This window comes from Nanorana parkeri, unplaced genomic scaffold (genome assembly GCF_000935625.1).
Source record: "Nanorana parkeri isolate BGI_ZX_2015 unplaced genomic scaffold, ASM93562v1 scaffold201, whole genome shotgun sequence".
In the NCBI taxonomy this organism is placed as follows: Eukaryota; Metazoa; Chordata; class Amphibia; order Anura; family Dicroglossidae; genus Nanorana; species Nanorana parkeri.
In genome coordinates, this window is record NW_017306469.1 from 1,700,571 (window position 1) to 1,720,490 (window position 19,920).

The window sequence follows — 19,920 nt, forward strand, 5'->3', positions numbered from 1 at the left end:
AAATCACCTGCACTCCATACAGACCTTGAGTAAGAGGTTGGTGCTTGAAGTGACAACACAGATGGTGCCGTTTCAGATACAGTCAATAATAGAAGTCACCAGCACTCGATATGTGCAAGAAGTAAAGCACTTTTCATTCAATCGTCACATGCGTCAAACAGCCAACGTTTCGGGCCACGCAGGGTCCCTTCTTCTGGGAGACACAGTGTCTATGTCGCTATGTCTGTCACTGTCGCCCAGAAGGGACCCTGCGTGGCCCCTAAACGTTGGCTGTTTGTCGCATGTGACGATTGAATGAAAAGTGCTTTACTTCTTGCACATATCATCGAGTGCTGGTGACTTCTATTATGGACTAACTTATGGCCTGGTGTGCCTGACAGTGGGGCTGGAGATGTTCCATATACTGTACTGTATTCCATGATCCTACCAGGAGTAGATCACTAAGGGGCGCCTCTCTAATACAGAAGCGGCCTACCACAGGATATTACACGGCAATCTCACTTTTCAGCCCCGATCCTCTACCCTCTCCACCCTCCCATGCGGCAGAGCCCCCTCTCCCAAAAGGTCACAGAAGATCGGCAGAACAGTGAGTACACAGTGGATTTTGTTTTGCCACTTATATGAAAGTTCTGGTTAGTTGAATATCAGTTAACTGAGAGTTTACTGTATTTAGTTAGATAGCATAAAGAATAATGAGAATGTAAACTTAAAAACTAGCAACCAGTCACATTTACCAACAGCAACCAGTCAGATTTCATGAAATCATATTTGTTCTGTGATCCAAGGTTGCTTTAGGATACAGCAGTATGCACACACATGTTGTATTTTGTTCTAACACACTGAATAAACTTTGTGCTGCTCTGCAGAAACTATGTACATGGAAGGGTTCATGTTTTCACCTAAATAAAAATTAATGGCAATAGTAATAACAGTAATAAAAACGAACACTTGGGAGAAGTGAATTCACAGCTGTGGAGTGGCCTGCCAAGGATCTGTGCAATCACATGCCCGTTATCAGTTTTGGACATAGGTTACAACAACACTGACGGAATGAGCCAACTGTGAACAAGAGTATAGGCACAACTCGAATTCACCATCACTCCTAAATTTACCCACCCGATGCAGACTGCTGACAATCCTCTTGTGCCAGGCTCTAGTGGACAAATGTTAGGCTGTCTTCAGCCTCTCTATTTCTGGAGCTAAATTTAATCTGAAGATTATATTATTTTCTCTTTGGCTGCTGTGATATTTGGCCAAATATTTTTATGGCTGTCCTGGCAGCAGAGCTGAACAATATGTGCTGTAGAAGGAGGCTCTGTTACTGGCACAGCATGCAACCGGGACAGAAAGACTCTTTATCAATTCCACGAGACTGTCTTCGCTAGCCTGGGAGGGATTGCCAAGAGGGAGAAAACAGGGGCACCGATACCTTCTACCAGAAGAAAGCACTACAGAATACATTTTCATAGGAATCTTATACAGAGAATAGTTTCTACCCAAGTCCAATACATTCCAACTAAATCCGGCTTACAGCTAGGGAAGTATAGAAAACCACAAGGGCTTGTCAGGCTTATAATTAAAAAAGAACATCTAGTGATTCGCTACAGTAGTAAATACAGTTTTAAATTAAAAACTGATTTTGAATTTTGACACCCAGTATTTCAAAACTGGATTGAGGGTTATAATAGTGGTTTACTTCTGTTCTGGACAAATACCAAAAGCCAAGTAGCCTAAAACAATTATTGCTGGTGCCTAACTTCTGGGTCTTTTCTATTGCTGTCCAAGAAAACTGAAAATCTTTTTTTTTTCCTCACATGTTATTCTATGTCTGTTTTTTCATTCCAGTTTCATCTCTAACATGAAGCAGTCAGACTTTTTCTAAATGTTCTTTAATGGAGTATTCCCAATGTTCAGAAAAGAACCTCTATATTTCTCCTCTACAGTTCAGAACATAAGCCTACAATTCTATTTTCTTGGAACAGAGCAGTATGCAGACCTTGACAAAAATACCCCAAGGACTGCAGTCCTTGGGGTTGCCAGTCCTATTTAGCGAGACACTGCACTAGTACGGTGGTAAGCCAGCCCCTGGCAGATGCCGCAGAGCTATGGTTTCAAATCAGCACACAGCGGACCTGTAGCAGTGAGTTAGGAGATCCCTTCAGGCAACACTAGAAGGCAAGGGGAACGGTTTTGGCTTACTATCGGTGTTAGTCTAAGTGGCACAGTCAGACCCGAATGTCTTATTCCTGTAGAGCAATGGTCCCCCCAAACTGCAGCTGCATGTGGGCCTATGCCTCCTTTTAACAGGCGCTTGAGACATCATTTCTTCCACCGACATTAAGGATGGGGCCCAATTTCTCCTACTGACACCAATTTTGGGGGCACTATTCCTCCCAATGATACCAACAATGGGGCAATTTTCCTTCCACCGCTACAAAGGGTGGGGCACTGTTCCTTCCACTGATGCCAACAATAGGGCACGATTCCATCCACTGATATCAACAACGGGGCACTATTCATTCCGGTGTCACCAATGTTCTTCTCCCTCTAACCAAAGGCTTAAGGTCATTTTTTACTCTAACTGCTGAACACTAAGCTTGGGGAATTGTTTACGCCCAATAACCCTGAGAAATTTCCTTTTCACAATGGCCACAGTCAAGACCCCTATGGTCTGAAGCACAATGAACTGCCCAGTTTTTGGGGACCCCTGCTGTAGAGCAATCCAATAGCGCCTTCTCATAACAATTGAGAAAACAGAATTTCTCCAAATGCACAGCATACACCATTTTCCTGATAACATACTGCCTCGTTTAATAGCTGAGCTGAGGAAGACGCCTGGGACTTGTTTTATCGAGGTTGCTCAAAAATACTTAAGAAATTGGGCCCAGTGCACTTGCTCTGCCTGTCTTGCATACTTACAGCTTCAAGCTGCCTCTTCTTCTGTACCAGAAGTTGAAGCATCAGATTCACATTGGCAAGATCCAGGTTATCCTGATCAGTTGCTAACAGATCCTGGAAGATCTGCCACCGATGACCATTCTGGGGAAAGCGGTAAATAATTATTAACATATACAACATTAGCAGCCAAAAATGCCAGTAACGATTACCCAACAAACAGTAAATGTACATAATATCATGTTATACACACACTTTGCACCATTGCCTAAGTCAGCTGATTTAGCCAGAAAAGGTAGCTCGAATTCTTCTGTGTTGTTTTTACAGGTGTAGACTACAGTGTTGCCATCTTTATCACTGCTTCACTTCTTAGTTTTTGCCCTGACTTGTGCATACAACTGAAGTGTCAAGACATCTAATATGCAAATACTTTTTACAAATGGGGGCTCACTAACTACTAACTAATGAATGAAAAATATGAACAACTGCTCACAAACTTACATCTTGAAAAATAAACTACCAATGATGGAATACAATTTTCTTACCTGATAGATTCCCCTTGCACAATCCAAAGGCTGTTAGTTTAAAGTAAGCCTGCCACCTTGGCCTAAAAAAAAAATACTAAAAGGTACAGGACTTAGTACCTGTTCTAGTCTTCTTGCAATCCTTGCAAACCTATGGATTCCCTTGGATCTAGGCCCAAGATGTGCAAAGGGCTTGGCCTGTAATCCAAAACAAAGCCTCACACTGTCATTTAACTGTCAAACGACAGGGAGAGGCAGGGTTTAACATTGAAGAGCAGCAATTTGATGGCTCTCTGTATAGTCATATCCCCAGAGGGCACACAAACAGCAATAGCAAACCGCTACTAGTTCTAGTTTCATCCTAGGAATTTCCAAGATCGCAGCTTCCAATTCTTGAGTCAAGCTCTGTCCATCTGCTGCTTCCCTGTCCTTGTTGGGAAAGCGGTCAAATTTGACAGCAGCTACTTTAGCATACAAAATATAGCCATTTTATGAAAGTGGGCTAAATTTGATGCATGTCAGAGTAATGATTAGGTCAAAAGGTTTAGAAAAAAATATATGCTCTGAATTACACAGCCAAGTCCTGGGCTTTAACAGACAGGCTCTAAATAAGTCAAAAGGATTTTCCAGGACATGGGAAGGAACAACTTTCTCAATGTCAAAGCCACCATAAACAGACAGAATGGTCTATGATGTTATTGGTTTTCCCGCAATGACAGTATGTGACGTTGGAAACTACTGTAATGGAAAGGGAAAATTAAATTACATCGAAGGAGGTTACCATCAGCCCCAATGATCTTGTGCACTCGAGTCAAGGAGCCATCAGTCTCTCTGCTCCTGCATAAATCAGAGGCACAAGAGTCTTACGTTTCTCCTAGGGCAGAAACAATCTGCTCTGCTAAGCGCCCAGGACAAGCTTCAGATACTCCAAGCGATGGCTCAAAACCAACAACTTCAGGAGGTTTAGAATCCATCTGAAACTCTGTACCATATTGACTGTCAGAGACGCATTGTTCTAAAGAGCTTCCCCATGACTCTTCCTGCAAGAGGAGTTTATCCAAGTAGCCCACTGAGATGCCAAGAAGCCGAATGGAAGGATTACAAACTGGTAGTGCAGTGGCTCACCCGCAAAGCACAGAAACCCTTGAATTATTGGAAAGATGGTAAACATTTGTTATGTCCACTGAGATTAGAAAGTCTCCCTGGTGGAGAAATGATAAAAGATTTCAATGATTCTATCCAGAATGTTTGGATTTGAATGCAGGCATTCAGAACCTTGAGTTCCAAGATGGGGCAAATTCCCCCTTTGTGCTTGGGAACAGGTGAAAGTACTAACCCAGAAACCGTACCGCAGATGGGAATGCGGCAATGACCCCTTGGTACGGTCCAAGAGTCCAGAAGGCATCTGATGGAGACCATCAAGATGTGGAGGAGACACAGGAAGAATGAAAAGTTAGAAAAACAGGAGGAGGGAGCAGGAAATAAAACTCAAGTTTGTAACTCTGGGACACCACCACCTGCAAAAGGGCATTGAGGATGTAAGATTTCCAAGCGTTCACAAAAACCAAACAGCCACAGGCCCCCTCTTTATGGTTAGATTGGATTCACTTATGTAAAGCCTATCCCCCTAAAAACAAGCTCAGTGAAGGGATTAAACAAATACTGTACCATATTTTTCGCTCCGTAAGACGCACTTTTTCCCCTCCAAAAGGCGGGGGTAATTGTGTGCGTCTTATGGAGCGAATCCCTATTGCCCGACGCCCGGAACATGCACGGGATGTCACAGCTTCTGTCACAGAACCTGCCTGCGTCCTATGGTCCGGTGCACCTTATGGAGCGCAAAATACGGTATATATTGCAAATTGTTTCTTTATATTAATTTTCGCCCAAGCACTTATAGTCATCATGTTTGAGAATAGCTAGCTCCAACTCTCTCAGCTCCACTTCCCTGAACTTCCTGTCTAGTACAAGATCATAAAAGACAGAGCAGTCTACAACAACTGTTCATCTACTAGCATGGAGAAGGAAGAAGAGAGGAAGGAGCAGAGGACTGGCTTGCCCTGCTGTGCCTGTGAGAGTGGGGAGACACGCACAGCTTACTAGCACACACAAAAAGGTGCTGCAAGGGAAAGGGCCACCCTGAAACAGACTATCAGGGCCAGTGCTCAGGGGACCAGCTAATTCTGAAGGAAGCTAAACCTTTTTTTTTTAAATCAAGAAGCAGCATCCATTCTGATTTATTCTGCAATTTAAATAGCTTAAAAGCCTTTTAACTTTAATATCACTTTAAGTGCCCACCCCAGTGCACAGGTTGATCTGAATACCAAAAATCAAAAGAGGTATTTTTATACCCATTCCAAAGATGACAGTCCAAACTTAGTGCAAGTGCATAGTATATTTGGGGGGGGAGGGGGGAGTGACGAGTATCTGACTGACCTATCTAGAAGTCTTTTAGGTGAAATTACCACTAACAGATGCTGCACACCTGGGAAAATGTTCCAAACCTCTGCACGGCTTTTCTCAGAAATGAACAGAGGACATTAATAAACAAAAACCTCGTCCACGGTATGATTTTGGACAGGACGTAAAAAATCAACAAGATAATAGATTACAGCTTGTCTCACACAGGTCTGTTAAATATTCTTTTCACTAGAAAGTAACACTTGCTAGGAGTGAAGCAAGGACAGCTGAAGGGCTATGTTACCCCTGGATACTCATATCAAACAAGATACAAGCATGTGACTGCTTTTATTTAGTTGTTTATTTAGTTGTTTATTTACATACAGTTAACTAGAAGAGCTCACCGATGGGTCCAACTTTAGGCGCTTGTCATCAAACCTCTGCTTTTGTTTCAGAATTAGTTCATTTACTGAAAAGGAAAAAAAAAAAAATCAGGTGACTAACTTAAAGAAACAAGACTGCAAGTTACCAGGTAACGACAAAAGAACGTTCTTATGCGGATACCTAAAGAACAGTGGTTTATGTATGGCTGTTTTAAAAAAAAAAAAACTTTCAGTATAAAAAAGGTACCTGCCGACACAAATCTACAACGTGTGTTGCTGTAAGCATTTGGATTCTTTGGAAAACAGGCTTTGTTTTAGGGCTGCAACTATCCGATTAATCGAAAAAAATTATTGGCCAACTAATCAAATTTTCATAATTAATTAGTTGGCCAATTATTTTTTCGACTAATCGGATAATTTGAAAAAATACCATCATTTAAAGCACACAAGTGGAGTTTAGAATAAAACTGCATGCAGTTTTTTGTGTAAATCGCACGACATTGCAGTACCACGCGTTCCAGTGTTGGCAATCACACTGTCGGCCAGAAGAACGTTTGGGGTGCCACTGAAATGAATGGCACCGCACGTTGCGCAGCAGGATTGGTCAGGCCAAAAACCAAAAATGACTTTTTTCCCCAACATCAAAAAAAATGTCATAATTGTTTGCATTATATTAGACATTTTAATTAGTTTCATGGATTTAAAATAATCTGAATTGAAACACTCAATTTTTTTGGAAACCTGTTTGGAAAAAGCAGGCAGATCAGAATTCCTAGAACACCAAGGTCTTTCTAAAAATAGAGCACAGAGGAAACTGTTTTCTTTAAAGTGATATTAAGGTCAAAATGATTTTAAAAGGAGAACTATGGGGTTCTATTTTTTCTTGATTAATGCATTCCTTAGGCTAAATAATTATGTAATTTACTCTAATTAGCCAAAATGCACAGTAAGGCTGTAAACCCTTATTTAAGGTGGTGGGCGGGGCTAAGCGCCGCAATGAGGAGACATCCTGACGTGTCTGACGGGATCCTCCCCACTGATGACTGACAGCGATTCTTGAGAGCTGCTGCGCGTCCACGAATATATGGACATGCGCAGCAGCTCTCTCCTTACCTGCACGTCCCCGTGTGCCAGCCGGGCTCCTTCCCCCCTCTCTCTCTCTCTCTCTCCCTGCCCTGTGTGACACTGACATATTAAAATGATCGTGGATCGCTGATGAGAGGGGAAGGAGCTCTCTCTCTCTTCAGCATTTACTACAAATGGGAAAGTCCATATATGGTAAATTATGTCACTGGAGATCCCTGCAGATCGATGCTTGCCAGTCTGCAGGGATCTCCAGTGACATAATTTACCATATATGGAAGATCAGTGGGGAGGATCCCGTCAGACACGTCGTGATGTCTCCTTATTGCGGTGGTTAGCCCCGCCCACCACCTTAAATAAGGGTTTACAGCCTTACTGTGCATTTTGGCTAATTAGAGTAAATTACATAATTTACTTATTTAGTCTAAGGAATGCATTAATCAAGAAAAGATAGAACCCTATAGTTCTCCTTTAAGCTATTTGAAATGCTGATTAAATAACTTACAATGGCTGTCGCTTCTTAACCCCTTCATGACTGAGGCCCTTTTTTCAATTTTTGCACCCATGTTATATTCCACATTTTAGGCCTGAAAATGACGTAAAACCCCCCAACATTATATATTTTCTGAATGCCAAGACCCTATAGAATAAAATGGTGGTAGTTGAAAATTTTTATGTTGCGCAATATTAGCGCAAAGTTTTAATTTCTTGCAGAATCGGCTGTGCATTCGTCTTGACTTCCTGTTTTAGAGGGACTCCTTTCTCAAACAAAGTGCTATGCAGTCACCCGTGTGTGTGCTAGTAAGGTGTGTGTGCTAGTAAGGTGTGTGTGTGTGTCTTCACAAACACAGCAAATCAAACTACTCCCACCCCCTGTGCCCGCCTCTTCTCCCTCCTCCTTTTTCCAAGCTAGTATATAAACAGTTGCTGGAGTCTGCACTGTTCCTTGTGATCTTATACTGGACAGGAAGTTTAAGGAAGCTGTTCAGGAACATGATGATTCTAAGTGTTTGGGCAAAAATGTAAAGCAATACTTTGCTGGCCAATGTAGATTTGTTTGATCTGGATTCATTATTGGAAAAAAGTTTGAGAATGTAATATTACTTTAAAAAGGAGAACTATGAGGGGAGTGATTTTCACTCCACCTCATAGTTCGAGCCGGCGTGCGACAATAAAACTGTCACACGTTGGCTCAATAGATCGGGAAGTGAGAGAACACATAACGTCGCTCGCTCACTTCTCAATCATATCCCTGCATTGAGCCGTGACCATCACCCACTGCTTCCCGCAGGGATCCCTCCCCGATCCTCCAGCGCTTACTGGAGGAACGAACGGGGGAGGGTACAGCTGGCTCTAACTCTAGATAGGAAGAGCCAGCTGCGTGATTGACAATCACGCAGCTGGCTGGATCTCGACAGTAATGTCGGGATATCCGTCCCGGCTGCTGCAGTCTCAATATACCGCGATCTGTAGCTCGAATATGCTGAGTTTTGGGTCGCGGAGGACGCTAGTTTATGATCTCCCGTGACCCTAAGGAGAACTATGGGGAAAAACACTTACCCCATAGTTCTCCTTTAAGTCTCTCTCTCTCTCTAACAAATTTGGTAATGAGCCGGAATGCTGAGGAAGGAGGGGTGATGAATCACTGCTCAGACTTATGTTATCATCTTGAGCTACTGAACTTTGTAAAATGTCTATTTCCAGCAAAACATAGACCTGGAAGGGCCTGGAAAACATGTGAAAAGGAGACCATAGTTCTACCTCCCTGGCTGAAAATACAAATTAAAAATGTATTTTTCATTTTAGTTTTAGCCATGTATATTAGGAAATATTTTATAAAAACATTTGTTTTTTCAGTCCTGTCCCACATTAAATAAAGAATATAAATAGAAAACGAAGGACATGAAGACCCTAGTGCTACAGTCATGGCCAAAAATATTGGCACCCCTGCATTTCTGTCAGATAATAAACCTGCAGAAAACTGTTGCAATTACAAATGTTGAGGCAAACAAAAGTTTATTTCTTTTGTTTGTATTGGTATGACACAAAAAAGGGAAGGAAAACAAAAAGCCAAATCTAACACATTCCATGCAAAACTCCAGAAATGGACTGGACAAAATTATGGGCATCTTCTCCAAATTGCAAGAAATTATTGACAACTAATTGAAATTATTGATAACAATTAACAGGTGCTGACAACATAGAAACCACAACGGCAACCAGTTTAAAATGGTGAAAAAACAGTTTAAAAATGACTCAACCTTTCTGCTGTGTGTCTGTGTGCCACACCGAGCATGAAGAGAAAAGAGCAGCCAACAATTGTCTGAGGATTTGAGAACGAAAATTGTGGAAAAGCATGGACAATCTCAAGGATACGAGCCCATCTCCAGAGATCTTAATGTTCCTGTGTCCACTGTGCGCAACACTGTCAAGAAGTTTACAGCCCATGGCACTGTAGCTAATCTCCCTGGACGTGGACGAAAGAGAACAATTGCTCAAAGATTGCAATGAAGGATTGTTTGAATGGGGGGTAAAGACCCTCAATCAACTTCCAGACAAATTCAAGCTGACCTTCAGGCACAGGGCACACTTGTGTAAGCTTGCACTATACGTCACCATCTGAATGAAAAGGGACGCTATGCTAGGAGACCCAGGAGGACCCCCACTGCTGACACAAACATAAAAAAGCCAGATTGGAGTTTGCCAAAACTTACCTGAGGAAGCCAAAATCCTTTTGGGAGAATGTGCTGTGGACAGACGAAACAAAATTACAGCTTTTTGGTAAAGCCCATCATTCTACTATTTTCAGAAAATTAAATGAGGCCTTTAAAGAATAAAAATTACAGTTCCTACAGTCACACATGGTTTAGGTCCACTGATGTATTGGGGTTGCTTTGCTGCTTCGGGCACTGGATCTCCTAACTGTATGCAGGTTATGAAATCTGAAGACTACCAAAGAATTCTGGGGTGCAATGTAGGGCCCAGTGTCAGAAAGTTGGGTCTCCGGCAGAGGTCATTGGTCTTACAGCAGGACAATGACCCAAAGCACACATCAAAAAGTACCCAGAAATGGTTTCAGCCAAAGTGATGGAGAGTACTGGACTGGCCAGCAATGAGTCCAGATCTGTATCCCATGGAGCACCTGTGGAGAGATCGCAAAACAGCAGTTGGGAAAAAGGAACCCTTCCAATCCGAGAGACCCGGGGCAGAAGAGTGCTCCAAAATTCCTGTAGAGAGGTGTAAGAAACTCATTGATGGTTACAGGAATCGATTGATCTTCAGTTATTTTTTTCAAGGGCTGTGCTACCAAATATGAATTGAGGGTGCCAATAATTTTGTCCAGTCCATTTATGGAGTTTTCCATGGAATGTGTCAGATTTGGCTTTCTTTTCCTCCACTTTTTTTGTCATACCAATACAAACAAAAGAAATAAACAGGAGAATGCCTAAAAATTGGTAATTGCAAAAATTTTCTGCGTGTAGTGGTGCATTATCTGACAGAAATGCAGCGGTTCATGACTGTATCTGGTAGAAAGATATGTTAATCAAATGCTTGGTAAAAGAAAGTGAACATAAACATGGCAAATGTACTTATCACTACTGCCTGTTGGGTAGTAAAACGGTCTTGGATTGCAAAGATGCAAAACGTCTTTAGAAGACCACAATTAAAGTGTAATGTTGCTGTGGATACTTCAAAAAGGTTTCTGCAGAATATCTGGAGGTTATCTACTGTTTGTTAGTAACCAGCAACAAGAAGCAAAAAAAAAAAGCAAGAGTGAAAAGTTTGGAGAATGGTAGAAGACAACAAAGTGTGAGTTAAAAAGCCAATTCAAATCAGTCAGGAAGAGACTGCTCCTTCCTCACATGTAACAAACACTGGCTCTAAGTTTAATAAAGTGATGCATGTTACTTTATAGAAGTTAGTGTATCCCACGAACATGATCCAGAGACTTGACCTAGAGGCTACACAAAATATTTAAATCACATTTGAAGTTCTAATTTCTTTTCATGTAAAAAAAATAAAGTCAGGAATTTAGGCCGGGTTCACACCCAGGCGACAGCGTTTTTGTGCATTTTACCTCCTCATGTATCACTTGCCCCTCCCTTTTAGATTGTAAGCCCTCACGGGCAGGGCTCTCCTTACCATCTTGTCTTGAATTGCGATTGTAATGTCTTCCTTATATTTTAAAGCGCTGCATAAAACTGCTGGCCCTATATTATTTCTGGCTTCCTGACCAATTAGGAAGCCGGGCAGCATGTCATGACCCATCTTCTTGATTGGCTGGGTAGCCGGCTTCACACTGCATAGTGCCACTGCGAGGCAGCCCTGCTTCCTAACCAATCCGGTAGCCAGGCTGCATCGCGAGGGAGCGCAAAGCCGGTGTTCTTTCGATAGAACACCAGCTTCCTGATAAGCCGGACCCACGGTACCCCAGGATGTCGCTATCAGTATAGGCAAGTACCGGAAAGAAAAGAAAAAACTCCTTGTGGGATGTTTTTCGATTTTGTAGCAAGAGCAGTTAGATTGTGCCACAGATTTACTACAAGGTTACAGCATGGATCATTAATACCTCCCTCAACTGCTCTAAAAGTAGAACCAAGCTGTAATATAACCGGATCCTGGCAACTTCCTAATTATGCATCTGGTTAGATTGAAAATCAGTCTCAGTGACAAATCTGTTGCAGATCTGAGCAAATCTGTCACAGTTTGCTGTTCAGGAATACAGGCACAGGGGTCACAAACACTAAGCTTGTCGCAGAGACTTCTTTGAATAAGAGGCAGTAGGACTTGCACCCAATTGTGTTACTAATCCGCTTGATAAAATGCCTCCCTTTGACTACATTTAAAAGGTGTGGGGTGCATCGATTTGTAACAGCTGCCTGAAGCTCAGCTGTAATAGAGTAAAGAGTATCCTAGGAGTAAGACACAAAGCAACAGAGTACACAGCATCCTAGAAGAGAGATACAAAGCAAAATGTACTCACCTAAAAAGTTGGGGTAAAGGTGGTCAATGTTATCAACCACATAGTTACACTTTGGGCAGCGGTTATTGTCCTCCAGACTTTGATGGATACATTTGTAGCTGTAAAAAAAATACAAAATAAAAAAAAAAATCACATGGTCTGTTGCTGACTTCACTTGATGCATGTTCCAAATGAATTACCTAAAAGGTAGTTAGGTAATTCCAGAAGATTTCTCTGTTGGTCACAGGAGACTGAGTCTATTCTACAGCCAATGTTTTATCTTCTATTTACTTAATGGACTATTGAAGACATTTTTTAACCATTTATGCACATTTTTTAACCATTTATTATTTTCACTGTAGTGCATGTTCTACACATGCATTTTTCTAGTTGTTAATCTTTGCACATTGCATCCCATTGATTCACAGTTAATATTCAGTGCACTTGATTTTTCATTTTGGATATTTTGTAGCAATTACATTTACACTAAGGTGCACGTTATATACATGCGTTTCTTCATTAATTTTTACACATTGTATCACATTACTTCAAGGTCAGTATCTACTATATCTGACACTTTTGCGGTTTCATTCATACAGCGCGGCTTTTACCATTCATTTCATACGATATATCTGATCCCACAGATTTCAGCTGCTGCTTAACTTGATTAGAGTAGTGGTGCGAGGTTTCACATTATTAACTCTTACAGGAGTGAATTTCCCTTCCTAGGGGTAGATTTCCTCTCACTTCCTGTTGTCTCAGGGACAGGAAGTGAGATTAAATCTTCCTAATCAGGATACAAACAGTAAAAACCTCACAGTGACCCGGAAGAAGAGGTGGGCACACCTCATCTGCACGTCTAACAAGAGCCAACTTCCTGTAATGTACGTACAGTACTACAAACCAGACCCAAAAAGGCGGGCACACCACGTCGGCACGAGTGCAGTAGCATTACAACTACTGAAACGCTGTGCGGTACACTTTGGCTGCAGCCTGGCACCCCCTGCTGTACAGTAATAGCCTCCGTTTGTAAGTAGGGGTCGTATGTAAGTCGGATGTTTGTAACTCAGGGACTGCCTCTATTAGTAACTTTCAGACACAAAGAGGAGGTCAGAGATTGTCATGACAGGTTTGCCCTGAAATAAGGAGCTCTTAAACGAGATGGTAAATCTCCTCAGCAGGGATATGGACAACAATAAAAACAGGGGTTCAAAATCTCCCCTGCTCAATCCAAACTAAACAAAGTTTTGGCTTATACATACACTTGAATACCTCAGATGGTTCAAAAAGCCCAAAAGGTTACAATATGACGACCTTCCAGCCTGTGAATCAATCATTGCTTTTCTATCCACTATTCTTCAGCTTCGAGGACCAGTTCAATTTTTAGGACACTACGGCACTGAGGAAGCGGAGTTTCCCAGATACAGCTGCAGAATACATTGGCTACATGTCAATGGTTATCGATAGAAGTCCTTCATCAGGCCTGTTTGGCTCCATGTGATTCTACCCAAGTGCAGATATGAGGATTCAACAATTAGGATTAAAAATAAAACAATAAAAGGTGATCAGCGCCAGTAAGTGTAATGTGGAAATAAGAGCTACCAAGCACTAAGGATATAACTAAATATCTGAACAATTTTCAAAACAATATTGTGCCGAGCTAATAATCATACATATCTAATAAATTGAAACATATATAAGTGAGTCACATAAATGAGGCATAAAAAATATCTACAAAGACAAAAAAGCAATATAGACAATAAAAAGTCTCAAGGAAAAAACAAAAGCAAACAATGGTGATTGTGCAAAAAAATCCTTCAGATGATTCGCAGCCAATCTGCATATAACTCTCAGGTAAGGATAATCACACAATGCAGGCAGACCTTCACCTCCACCCAGTGAATGGTCAGACCCCTGATGAAGTCACGTGTTTTGACGTAACGTACGTAGGGCAGAGCTTCTGATGTCACTGCACTGAGCTGAGCGAACAGGTTGTTTTATCACTGTGCTGCCATTTGCAATGCTGGTCTGATCTAGCAATACCCAATGCCTGTACTGTTTATATCATTGCGAGTACGCATTTCTTATTTAATAAATTGCATTTTATTGGACGTTACGCACTATGTCCTTGTTCTTTTTCTCTTTCCACCTGGATTTATACTGGTACCTGTGATCTGAGGAGACCTTTTCTGTGCATGGGCTTCCCTCCCCCATTAAGAAGGGGAAAAGCGCATTTGACCTAGCTCTGTAGGTCTACCTCCCTAGGTGAGCACTCACTTGTTGTCATCACTCACTGGGTGGAGGTGAAGGTCTGCCTGCATTGTGTGATTATCCTTACCTGAGAGTTATATGCAGATTGGCTGCGAATCATCTGAAGGATTTTTTTTGCACAATCACCATTGTTTGCTTTTGTTTTTTCCTTGAGACTTTTTATTGTCTATATTGCTTTTTTGTCTTTGTGTAGATATTTTCTATGCCTCATTTGTTTGAAGGCTCATATATGTGACTCACTTATATATGTTTCAATTTATTAGATATGTATGATTATTAGCTCGGCACAATATTGTTTTTCATACTGGCAAGGATTACTATTGTTACAAGTATTAACCATATACAGCTACCTTAAAAGAGAACTATGGGGTAAGTGTTTTTCCCCATAGTTCTCTTAAGGGTCACGGGAGGACATATACTAGCGTTCTCACGTGACCCAAAGCTCAGTATAGCGCGGGCTACAGCTCTCGGTATACTGCGACCGCCGCAGCCAGGACAGATCCCGACATTACTGTCGAGATCCACCCAGCTGCGCAAGTGACAGTTGGCTCTTCCCATCTAGGAGGCAGAGCAAGCTTTACCCAACCTCTCCCCCGTCCATTCCTCCGGTCAGCGCTGGAGGATCGGGGAGGGAGGAATACCTGCGGGGAGCTGCGACTGTCACCGCTCTCTGCAGGGAGATGATCAAGAAGTGAGCGAGTGACAGTATGCGTTTGCCCACTTCCTGATCAATAGAGGCGACCTGTGACAGTTTCATTGTCACACGTCGGCTCGAACTGAGGATGAATGATTTTCACTCACCTCATAGTTCTGTTTTAATTCAATAATGCTTCCTATAATGGTACTAAAAAAACTATTGAATAACTTATAAAAGCTCTCCCAAAATAAAAAATGCAAAAAAAAAATTGCTGCTTTAAAAATACTACGGCCCAGTGCTGATACAGGGTACACAAGCGGCCCATTCAGTACTAAACAATGAACAGAGTTTGGAAGTGCAGTGCAAAAGCAAAAGCCCATCAGAGGACCTCGCAGTGTACTGGCGGTCCCGCCAACACTGCATTACTCCACTACACCATGAGGCCCCTTCAGTAACAAAGGGCTTAAGATGAGCCGCAGAAAAACAAAAACATCTTTCCCCCTCTGTGTTCTCACAGAACATGGCTTTATTCCAGGGATAAAACTTCTCCAATGTCAGGGAGGCAGCTGCTATTAGTTTTAAAAAGGTCTTTAAAAAAAAAAAAATACGCACATACACGAAGATTTGCATCCAGACTGACACCTGGATATGATTTTACTAAGTTTGCTTTTAGAATTTTTTTGGGAATCACAAAACTTGTGAACTATATGTATGTTTCGCACAGAAGCATTAAGATATAAGCGGGAAATGGATTTTTAACTCTTCTGCTGTAAGGGGTGCCAGAACGAGTATTACCTCCTCCAATATGGTTCAGCAAAATACTATAGCAATTTGAGGTAATCAGGACAAGCTTTGTTTTTGCACCGCAGATTACTGGTTCTAATCGTCGCAAAGATTTTTTATTTTTTGTACCAAAACAAAGATTTAATTGTAACGCATGAACAATTTATATATCCATTTTCTATATATTGACACCAATTCCTAGTCACAGGTGCTTCAACAGAAAACCTTGCTGGTCATAAATGGAAGTATTCCTGAGCAAGGGCCCCATCATATGATAACAATAACTCAGAGGCCATGACCCAAAAACACAAATACATCTACTACATACTGACAAAATAAGCAGCTAAAAACGTCTGTACAAGCCTTCATTTGGCTGCATTCAGACCAGCTGCAATGACAGGTACACATGAAACAGAATATATTAAAGCAGAATAAATGTGTTTTTGCTTTATTTTTAATGTAACACTCAAACTGAAATATAAAAAAATAGTATATGCATGGAAGCTTGCAAAACGATGCATCTTTTTCCAGGTGGTCTCCCATCTGCTATGAAGACAGTGCAAAGCCTGGGATTCACTATGGCCCCTTGGCTTCAGCTCAGCAACCTTCATAGTCCAGAGGTCACAGGCTTTGCATACCTTCATAGTCCAGAGGCCGTAGGCTTTGCATACCTTTAGTCCAGAGGCCGTAGGCTTTGCATACCTTTAGTCCAGAGGCCGTAGGCTTTGCATACCTTTAGTCCAGAGGTCATAGGCTTTGCATACCTTCATAGTCCAGAGGTCATAGGCTTTGCATACCTTTATAGTCCAGAGGTCACAGGCTTTTCATACCTTCATAGTCCAGAGGTCATAGGCTTTGCATACCTTTAGTCCAGAGGTCATAGGCTTTGCATACCTTTAGTCCAGAGGTCATAGGCTTTGCATACCTTTAGTCCAGAGGTCATAGGCTTTGCATACCTTTAGTCCAGAGGTCATAGGCTTTGCATACCTTTAGTCCAGAGGTCATAGGCTTTGCATACCTTTAGTCCAGAGGTCATAGGCTTTGCATACCTTTAGTCCAGAGGTCATAGGCTTTGCATGCCTTCATAGTCCAGAGGTCATAGGCTTTGCATGCCTTCATGGTCCAGAGGTCATAGGCTTTGCATGCCTTCATGGTCCAGAGGTCATAGGCTTTGCATGCCTTCATGGTCCAGAGGTCACAGGCTTTTCATACCTTCATAGTCCAGAGGTCACAGGCTTTTCATACCTTCATAGTTCAGAGGTCTTAAGCTTTTCACACGGCCCTCTTTGTATGTCCTTATGCTCCAAAATTGGTACAAAGGGCAGATACCATCACTGGACAGAACAGTGTGGTTCCCCTCAATCCCCGTCCTATGCTCTACCTTCTCATTTGTTGACAACTGCATTATTTAAAAACAAGTGATTGGGTGGGGAAACAACTGTATTATACCCCTAGTTCCTGCAAGGAACAACAATTGTTCCATCAAAAAACTTCCTATGGAGGGATTTATATTACTTTTCTCGGATGGTACCTCCACTTTATCACCTTTATTGCTGATTAACAAACAAGATAGCATATGGATAAAATTAAATATGGGTAATGCAAAAGGCAACAATTATTCATCATTATGCATGTATGCACAAATCTTATATTGCAATTTCAGTCTTTGCATTTAAAAAATACTTTACTGCTGCTTTAATAGTTACTTTTAAGCCATCATATCACTCGCTCTGTCCAAGTATAGCCTGAAAAAAGCTGGAGGAACCAGTGAGAGCAGCAGAGAACCCGGAAGAGTGACACCCCTTCAAGCGTTAGTCTCCCAGCTGACTTCAGTGTACCGTTTCTCAGAATCAGAGCTGTGTTCATCAGCACAGGTGACAGGGAAGGCAAGTACGCATGCTCTTTTACAGGCATGATTTTTAGTGGAAGCTTATCCGGAACCATGAATACATAAACCAAACTTTTACATTTAACCTTAAAGTGATATTAAACCTTTATTTTTTTTTCCATAAATGGGAGACTGCTTTTTATACAGAACTTTGTTGTTTTTTTTTTTTTATTATTCTTCACTTCAGTTTCTAGTGGGTGCCCATACTGCTTTGCCTCCCGCCCCCTGAACAGGTGCCTCCATCAGCTAAGCAACTGCTGCGACGGCACCTGTGCGCGTGTGTTCCCAGCCGTGCCCATAGAAGCTGTGTACAAAACACAGACACACAGCCCTGCGTCAGGCAACGCCCCTCCTCTCCGCCAAAGACTTTGACTGATGGCAGAAGGAGACCCAATCTGTCCGCCTATCTCCTACTCTGTCCATCTTTAGGCGATCCTTGAAAACGCATCTCTTCAGGGTTCAAGGATTGTTGCTAGCTTGTAGCAAACTACCCTGCATGTAAGGTTTGTTTGTTCCTTGAGGTGTTTAGTTGGTTTTCTAGAATAAATACATGTAGATCTACAGTTATTGTGGAGCGGCAAGACCTAGAATGACAAGACATTATGGGACTTGCAGTTCCACTAACGGCAGGAGATCATATTATGGGTCTAGTGGGATATTAAGGCAACATATAAAAATTGCATAGTGGTAGCACTAACAAACCTCCAAATCTGTGGACGAGTAATCTGCAAGTAGAATAGAAGCCTAACTTCCATAACCCAATATCACCACTTCTTCCCAGCAGCAGCCGAGAATGGCGGGTGCACAGTGGCCAAGCCCGCCTTGCTCAAGCATGAATTCCTCCAAGAATGGAAGTTTTATGGTGTTTACTTTGATATCTAGGTAGTGGCACTTCTTGTAGTGGCACTTCTTGTAGTGGCACTTCTTGTAGTGGCACTTCTTGTAGTGGCACTTCTTGTAGTGGCACTTCTTGTAGTGGCACTTCTCCTTTATAAGGGAATTCCACTTTCCGAATGAAAAATTCTAATTTTTTACAATGAAGCCTGGAAACGTTTTGAGAGCTCAGAAATCCCTCCTTTCATCTGCTCCCAGACTTGGAAAAACAATGCATCTCATCAATGCATGAAGCTGCTCTGCATTAAGATACTCATTCAATTATCACCCACCTTGTTTTGATATTCTGGTCTAAAAATGTATTTACGGTTGTGAAATCACAGGAAACAGTCGCATAGACAGCCTTTAAAAAAAGCCTTGCCTATTAATATCTGCTGGCAAAAAAGACACTAACAATCTAACTGCAAAATTCGCCGCAAATCTGTCCAGCCAACAGCTTCCATGGTTCAGAGCATCTATCAAAACAAAATTCAGCTAGATTAGGCAGGCATGGCCTGTTCTATTAGACTGAACGGACTTACCTGTCTCTCTATGTCATTCTACTCCAGTGCAATTTCATTAAGCCTTCCCACCTATCATTGAACCTTAAAATACTTTCCCAAACTGAAGGAGACGTAACCTCCACAATAACCCGTAATGAAGTTTATGCAAAGTTCAACCTCGAAGCTCTGGAGCCTGCCCACAGCCACTGCAACCTGAAATCCAATTGGTTCAAAATCCTAATACAGAGCTCAAGGCGCAGAAGGTAAATGTCATTCATCTTTTTGGCAGGAGGCATCAGAACCATGGTGCATGCACCCGGCTCTCTGCTTGGAATCTAAACAAAATGAAGCGCAGGGTGAGATGGTTGTGGGCAGGCCATACATTACAAATATATTATGGGGGTTACGTTACTGAGGCTTGGGGAACGTAACTGAGTGAGCAGAACGTAGACTTGACTTTCCTTTAATAATACAGGGCAAAGTAAAAGGTTCACTTAGCTCCCATACTCCTCAGGTAATATATTTACCTTTTATTCACTACTTCTATGCTCCATTTTATTTTACAGATAGTAGGCAGCAGCTTTTATAGCCACCTGGCAAATTTACTAGGGAGTACTCTTTCTTTTTTTTTTTATCACCCCCACACTTCCTAAGTGCTTAAAGTGACATTAACCCCTTCATGACTGAGGCCTTTTTTTCATTTTTGGCACCCATGTT

General features: G+C 41.9%; 1 protein-coding gene across 1 annotated transcript in view; it reads right to left on the reverse strand.

Moving 5' to 3' along the window:
* The window catches only part of RFWD2 (ring finger and WD repeat domain 2), a 202,417-nt gene that overhangs the window by 159,260 nt on the left and 23,237 nt on the right, over nt 1-19,920 (reverse strand). The window contains exons 3-5 of the mRNA XM_018555556.1: nt 12,270-12,367; nt 6,224-6,288; nt 2,920-3,039 (exon numbers count right to left, since the gene is read on the reverse strand). Coding sequence (XP_018411058.1) covers nt 2,920-3,039; nt 6,224-6,288; nt 12,270-12,367 — 283 coding nt within the window. The remainder of the gene's footprint in view (nt 1-2,919; nt 3,040-6,223; nt 6,289-12,269; nt 12,368-19,920) is intronic.